The 7,295-nt window shown below is 57.7% G+C and overlaps 1 protein-coding gene across 1 annotated transcript; it reads left to right on the top strand.

Annotated features, from left to right (window-relative positions):
- Positions 1 to 17: 17 nt before the first annotated feature.
- Positions 18 to 6,274, top strand: LOC102381642 (intercellular adhesion molecule 5). The gene is made up of 6 exons (XM_025203961.1): positions 18 to 222; positions 1,061 to 1,378; positions 2,552 to 2,824; positions 3,340 to 3,621; positions 4,468 to 4,710; positions 5,430 to 6,274. The coding sequence occupies exons 2-6, from the start codon at positions 1,096 to 1,098 to the stop codon at positions 5,681 to 5,683; spliced, it is 1,335 nt and encodes a 444-aa protein (XP_025059746.1). The 5' UTR covers positions 18 to 222; positions 1,061 to 1,095; the 3' UTR covers positions 5,684 to 6,274.
- The last annotated feature ends 1,021 nt before the right edge of the window (positions 6,275 to 7,295 follow it).

The raw sequence follows: 7,295 nt of genomic DNA, 5'->3' as shown, positions 1-7,295 counted from the left end.
TGTTGGTGAGGTACGGCGGGAACCTGACGCTGACTTGCTCATCAACATGCCCAGTCTCTGATGTCCAGCTGGGCCTGGAGACCTCACTCACAAAGCACCAGGTGGACCAGGAGCATAGCTGGGTGTTGGTCAACATCAGCGAGTCGCAATCCGTGGTCCAGTGCTGGATTGCCTGCAATGGCACTGACAAAACAATAGCGTCTGCCGATATCACAACATACCGTAAGTGCCCCTGTGCAGCCCAGCCACTAGCTCTGGGTTCCTACCAGTGCCAAGAAGTGGGCAGCTCAGAGGAGGAAGTAGAAGAACTAGAGGAGGTCCAGAGAAGGGCAGCAAGGATGGTTAGCAGTATAGGGGGGCCTTCATATGAGGAGGGGCTAAAGACAAGGCCTATCCAGTTTAGAAAAGATGTGCTGGAGGTGGCTTGGGGGGCAAGAAGGGTTTACCAAATACTATATGACAAAGAGAAAGTGGGTAGGGATTCAGTATTGAGAGAGAGTCAATGAAAGAGCGAGGGGTCACAAAATGAAACCAGCAGTCAACCAGTCAGTCTAAAACCAACAACAGGAAGTTCTTTTTCACACTGCCTATCAGTCAAGTCATCATCAGTGGTGACAACAGCGACCAGTAACAGTGGAAGCTGAGAGTTCAGCCGATTCACAAGGGATTGGACACATTCTTGGAGCAAAGGGGCATGAGTAGATATTGAGCATGGGAGTGAAGGGCATGGCCTTTGAATCAGAATGTCTTGGACCTTAAATGCTGGAGGCTGCAAGTGAGAGAGGAACAGGGAAAATCCCTGGTCAGACCCAGTTCACCCTCCCTCTCTGTATTCACTATGTGCCAGCATGTAACACAGGAGACTGGGAAACTTGGACTTCAGGTCTGACACAGGTCATAGCAGGTCTTATGTAGGAAAGCAGAGATTGGGGTGTGGGGAGGGTCTGGCCCAGACCTGGGCTGAGGGCCTGGCTGAGTGAGGGGCTCTGGCTGTGACTCACTGAGCTGCTTAGGTGCCATTAGCTGTTGGGTATCAGCCTGCTTCTTCCTTCACTCTCAGGGGTCCCAAAGCAAGTGACACTGGAACTGCCACCCATGCTAGAGAAGGGCAAGACCTACCCCGTGACCTGCAGGGTGGTCAATGTGGCACCTGTGAGGAACCTCAGTGTGACCCTGCATCTCGGGGGTCAGGTGCTACACACAAAGAACTTCCAGAATTATACCCCGATGAATGCTACCAACATCATGGCTACATTCAACGTGATTGCGGAGCGCGAGTACCATGGGCAGGATGTCACCTGCCACACGGCACTGGACCTGCGGCCCCATGGGCCTCTCCTCGAGAATGTCTCCACCCCAGCCAGCCTCAGCGTGTATGGTGAGTTTGGGATTGAGCTGGGGGCTTTACCAGACACCTTGGGGACCCCGGAGCTCTCTAGCCTGGGTCCTGACACATTGCTCTGCCTTCTCCAGGCTCTGAGCTGGTCCCTGGGCCTGAGCCCCTGTCCCAGGCACCCTCTGTGCAGTGCTGCCTCAACCACAGCCAGGTGCCCCCCATGAGCAGACTTGAAACACAGGACACAGCGGGTACTGCTGGGGCCTGCCTGGCCACGTAAAGGGGCAGCGTCCTGTTTTTATACGACACTCCAAGGGAAAACACACTAGATGCCCTCTATCCAGTGCCCACGGGACCAAGGGCTGAATTTGGCTGTGCCTGAGTGGGATGCTTTGACGTGCTCTGGCGTGGGGTGCGGCAGAGGAGGCTGGGCCTGAAGGTACTTTCCACCTCCAGCAGCTGCCTGCCCAGGCACAGACTTGGACATCCCCAGGCTCCCTGAGAAGGTTCTCAGGCTTGTGCCTGAGGTTCTGAACAGCCCCTGCTCCAAGCTCTGCCTTCCCCTTTCACACTTCCCCTCCTTGTTCCTCTTCCCCACCCTTGACCCAGTCCAGAACCGCCCAGGGTAGTACAGGTAGTGCGTGTGTGTCCTGGTGGGGGGAGGGGGGGGGGGCGGTCTGCATGTCCCTGTCCTGGATGCTTAGGTTCTGTATGCCTCTGGAGTGGGGGATGTATGCATCCTAGATCCTTGGGGTAGGGGGGTTGTGTAGCCTGGGGGTGGAGGTGTCCTGTCCCTGGATTCCTGGGGCAGGGTGGAGGGCAGGTTGTCTGTGTGGCCTGGGTTGTGTGTCTCTCCCAGTTGCCTGGGTTCCTTGTGCAAGTATGTGTGTGTTAGACACCTGGGTTCTGTGCGTGTGTCCCAGATGCCTGAGCTCTGTGTACATCAGTGTGTGTGTGTGTGTACATCAGAGGGACTTCTCTGACAACAGGCTGAGAAAACCAAGCTGTAGGTTCTGGTGATGGGGCCTGGGCGCGGGCGCTGCAGGACAGGAGGGCTGGACACACTACACTGGGCAGAGAAGGGATGGACACACCCATGCCTGGAGTTGCAGAGAGGGGGTCAGCATGTGCAGCTGGACTTGGGTGGGAGAGGACATCTTACCCAGCCAGCGGCATCCACCCCTCATGCCACTGAGCCCTTCTTGCCCACTGCAGCCCTCCCCAGGGATCCCCAGATCCAGGTCCATCACTACTTGGAAGCAAGCACCACCGAGAATGCCAGCTGTCACATGGATGATGCTTTCCCAGAAAATGAGGTCCAGCTCAATCTGAGCTTTGCTGGGCACCTGCTGTTCTCCAATGTCACCACCTCGGGCACCATTGTCATGGCCAAGATTGCTTCCCAGGCACCTGGAAAATACGAGCTGAACTGCACTGTGTCCGTGGGGCCACTGTCTCGCTCCACTGTGGTTCCCATCGAGGTTTACAGTGAGTGGCTGGGTTGTGTCTTGGGGATGTCCATATCCTGCATCCTGTGGGCGGGGGAAACCCTGCTGGAGGCAGAAGCATCTGTGTCATAGGCCCCACAGGGTTTCAGTTCCCTGGGGGGGAGGAGGGAGAGGCAGGCCATGGGGGAGGTTTCATTTCACATTGGCTTCCTGCGGCTGGACTTTCCCTCCAAATTCTCCACTCAAAACTCACCCTGGGGGCCCGAGAGAAGCATATGCCCCACTCCCACACCGTGCTGGCCTGGCTCCCTGTACATGCCCAGCCCTGCTGCACCTGAGAGCTCCAGCCCCCAAAGTTCTCTCTGCCCCTTGGCCAGATCTAGGTGACACCAGCTTCCCAGTGGCCAACCTGGGAAACATGCAGGCTGCCTCTGGGGTGCAAGTGCCAGGCGTCTGAGCCCCTTGAGCCAGTAGGAGACCCCCTGCCCAGGCAGTGTCTAGAGCCACCATCTGCCTTGTCCCCTGCCTGAACAACAGTTGCCTTGCTCCCTGCAGACTTTCCTGAGCCCATCCTGATCGTGGACCCGCAGGAGACTGTGGCTGACAAAAATGTGACCGTAACGTGCAATGTGTCGGCCAGTGCAGACACCCACATTCAGCTGCAGCTGAAAGACAGTGGTGGAAGCGTGTTGACCACAGGGAAGCCACCGGTCCTGTACCACCTGCTGATGGCACGTGACGAGGACAACAGGCGCAGCTTAATGTGCGAGGCTACCCTCCGGTTTGATGCCCAGCCCATCCTACTAAAGGCCAACTCAGTGGTGCTCACTGTTTACTGTGAGTCAGGGCTGGCGATGCCCTCTGTGCACCTGGAGTAGAGGGGTGGTGGGGGTGTGCTCCTGTCCCTGTGGCTTCTGGGCACTGCATCATCTCTGTCCCATGTCCTTCTGGTGTGGTTCAGTACCCACCAAGGTGCAGAGGCTTTAAGCCTAGTTTATGGAAATGGGAGTCTTCTCTCTTGCTTGTTCTGAGGGCCTTATGGCGAAGGGCAAGCAAAACTTGGGGGGCATCTGAACCCCAGGCCTCCGGTCTTAGCCTGCAAGTAGGATGCCTGCCAAAGGTTTTGGAAACATCTGAAGCCCCAGGTGTGGGTGGAGGTTGTTTGCTGGTAGTAGGGCCACTTATGGTTCTGGACTTTTGGGTTTAGAATTAGTTTGGGCTAATTTAGCAGATACAAATTAAAAAAAAAATCTCTGGCACATGTCCTTGCACGCCTTCTGGGTGGCAGGTGCCCTTCCAGTTGTGGGGATGGGGTAGAAGGTTAGGTGACATGACCAAGGCCTCCTGGGGGGCAGGGCATGGCAGAGCCAGGGCTTGATGCTGGGTTTCTGACTGCTGCCACTACTGCGAACTGTGGTCAAATGAGTGATTTTAAAGTGCACATGAGAGTCCTGGTCAGGGGGAGTTGCAGCATCATTTACAACCTGGGAAATGGAGGCATACCAGCTAACGGGCTAGGTGAACTTGGCTGAGGTCATGGGCCAAGAAGTGGGGAGAGCCAGAAGCAGAGACCTGTGCCATAGCACCAATGAACAGTTCAGGGGCCAGGGAGAGACACTGAAAACAGCCCCTGGCTGGGGGCTGGAGCCAGATATGACCTCACGCACCCCCTCTGCCTTCCAGATGGGCCCCGGATGAATGACACCAGCTGCCCACAGAACCAGACCTGGCTGGAGGGGAAGAAGGAAGCCCTGATCTGCAAGGCCCAGGGCAACCCCCCACCCACCATCAAGTGCATCAAGGAGGGGGAGCCCCACAAACCCGGGGTGCTGCAGCAGGTCACACGGGACCAAAGCGGGACCTACATGTGCAGTGCCACCAACAAGCATGGCACCGTCACTCAGCTTGTGACTGTCCACGTGGAATGTGAGTGGCACCTGAGGCGAGTGGGGGCTACAAGGGGATGGGGCATGGGAAGCCATGGGATTGGAGAGCCCCTGGTGCTTTCCCCAGTGAGCTGGAGGGGTGCAAGGGGCCTGCACATGGCCCCAGGGGGCATGTGGAAATGAGCACGTGGGTGTTGGGCTTGGGGTCTGGGCTGTCCCTGAAGTGTCAGTTCCACTTGCTTGGGGGTTAACAAAGCTGGGAGTGGGATATAACCCCTGACCATTGCCCAGCCCCCCTGACCTAGATTAAGGCTGCACCAGGAGCTGTGCAACCCATCTAGACCAAGGATAGGACCCTGTCATACTGGACACTGGCCAGACCACCATAATCTGACACTGGGGCTCTGACAGGCACTGTACAACCCCCCAGACCAAAACTGGGGTCATGTTGGGTGCTGTACAACCCCTCCAGATTGAGAGCAGGGCCCTGTCATGCTGGGCACTACCCAGAAGCCCCAAGCCAAGATTAGGGCCAGGCTGGGTGCTGTACACCCCGCCCCCTTCCCCCCCCAAGATGAGATCAGGTCACTGCATGGAGCCTGGCCCTGAAACCATCTCAGCTCATGGAATTCTTGATCTGTAATGGAGAAGAAAGTCTGGTGGCCAGGGGAGACCCATGGCTGGTGGGAGGGAAGCTCAGCCACTGGGGCAGGTCCCCCACAGTCGGCACAGCCTGATCCTGCCTTCTTGTCCCCATAGTTCATGACCTTAATCTCCTCCTCATCATCCTGCCCATTATGGCTGTAGCTGTAGTTCTGGCTGTGGGCAGCGCCATCTACATTGTGTACTACCGCAAGCAAAAGATCGGCAAGTACAATCTGAAGCAGAAGCAGAAGCAGAAGCAAAAGGCACCAACAGCTGGAGAGCAAGTGCCCCTGACTGAGATCCAGTCCCCTCAGGGCCACATGCCCAACAACCCTACGAACGGAGTGGTACAGAACAACTCTGTGTGAGTCCCCCATGCCACGCATCGGACTGATCAGCACCTCCCCGATTCCAGTGTTGGGGGAGGAGGGTCAGAAAGTGGGAGCTGCTTGTTAAGCCTTCACATGCTGCAGCCCTCTTCATCCAAGCATCGGCTTGGAGGAGGGGGCGTTTCTCGGAGCATCCCCAAAGTGCACAGCAGCAGGGGTGGCTGCCACAGGGCCAATCCATACCCAGGCAAAAGAAGGCACCATGGATGCTGCTGCTGTCCCCAAGATTGTGGCCATGGAGCCTCCGGGAGGCCGAGATCCTGGACCACAGAGGGGCCAGGACCTACCATTAACTAGTGCCAGAGCTGGGGAGTCCATGCAGAAGGGCCAAGCCCCTGCTGCCACCACAGAGCTGCAGGGCAGGCAGATGTGGATGCCACAGACTTGGTGACCTGAGATAGCAGCACACGCTTCGGTCTCTCCCTGTGGGCACGGACCAGCTTGGCAACCTGGTACAGGATGGGGCACGAAGACATTGGACTGCATTAGAATCTGAATTAATATTATTGCTGGTTTTTAAGGTGAGGGGAGACCCGTCCAAATAAATAAGCTTTAACTAATGGACTTAAATCTGAGTGCAGGGCCAAGAAGCTTGCTGGCCTCAGAGCACTCCTGAGGGGGCAGGGCTAGAGGGGAAACTGAGGCAGCAGGTGAAGCTGGGAGGGGTGGCAGCACCCCACAGTGGCCCCCTGCAGGAGCTGTAGTTGGGACAGCTGTAAGGATTCCCCTTGATTAAGTTCCACTGTGTTGCTGGCTCCACCCCAGAAGCAGCTGCATCTTGGTAGCTCAAGGTAGAGGCAGGCAGGTGCTTCCTTTACACAGTTGCACCCCCAAAGCCATGGCATATTGTGATTCTCAGATGTGGTTGGATCTGCTCCTACCTACAGGGCTGCTTCAGGGAGATGACTTGCTTTCCCTGTGCCTCTCACCCCTGAGAGCTAGCAGCCTCTGTGGTAGCACTCCTAGGTTCTCTCCCTGCTCTGAGAGGGGAGAAAGGGGGTTGGGGGGGCTCAGGGCACCTGGGTTCTCTCCAGCTCTGGGAGGGAAGTTGGGGGGCTGAGAGCAGGGTGTCTGGATGCCTAGGTTCTCCCCCAGCTCTGAGAAAGGAATTGGGGCCTGTGGGGGGCCTGTGAGCCCAGCTGCTTGTCAGTTCTGGGAGGGGAGTGTGGACTGGGGGATACACCGGGAGGTGGGGCTGGGGGGAGGATACCTGGGTTCTCTCCCTGCTCTGCGAGGGGAGGCTAGGCTGGCCGTGAGTGCTCTTGAGGCTGGGAGCCCCTTGCCTGGTTTTCTCCCAGTCTGTTGGGATGAGAGCAGGAGGGACTGAGAACCCAGAGGCCTGGATTCTCTCCCTGGCCCTGAGAAGAGAGTGGGAGTCTTGTGCAAGAGCTGTGCTGGACTAGCAGGGGCCCATGGGGGATGCTACAGAGAACCCCCGTTGGAGAGGGGCGGAGGCAGGATCCGGGGCACGGCGGGGCTTGGGAGCTGCCTCCGTCCTGCAACTGCCTGCCGCCAGGGCCCCAGCTCTCAGGCACAGGCCGGGGCAGGCGCGGGGGGGCCCGCGGGCCGGGGGGGGCCTCCCCGGGGAGGC

The sequence above is a fragment of the Alligator sinensis genome, unplaced genomic scaffold (assembly GCF_000455745.1).
Source record: "Alligator sinensis unplaced genomic scaffold, ASM45574v1 scaffold707_1, whole genome shotgun sequence".
Taxonomy (NCBI): Eukaryota; Metazoa; Chordata; order Crocodylia; family Alligatoridae; genus Alligator; species Alligator sinensis.
The sequence above is the reverse complement of the archived record's forward strand: the minus strand, read 5'-3'. Positions and strand labels throughout refer to the sequence as shown.

Bases quoted from the DNA above. Each gene is read 5' to 3' on its own strand.
- LOC102381642 (XM_025203961.1), top strand. From the start codon at position 1,096: ATGCTAGAGAAGGGCAAGACCTACCCCGTGACCTGCAGGGTGGTCAAT. The intron at 1,379-2,551 runs GTGAGTTTGGGA...TGCCCACTGCAG, and splicing joins AGCCAGCCTCAGCGTGTATG to CCCTCCCCAGGGATCCCCAG. The intron at 3,622-4,467 runs GTGAGTCAGGGC...TCTGCCTTCCAG, and splicing joins AGTGGTGCTCACTGTTTACT to ATGGGCCCCGGATGAATGAC.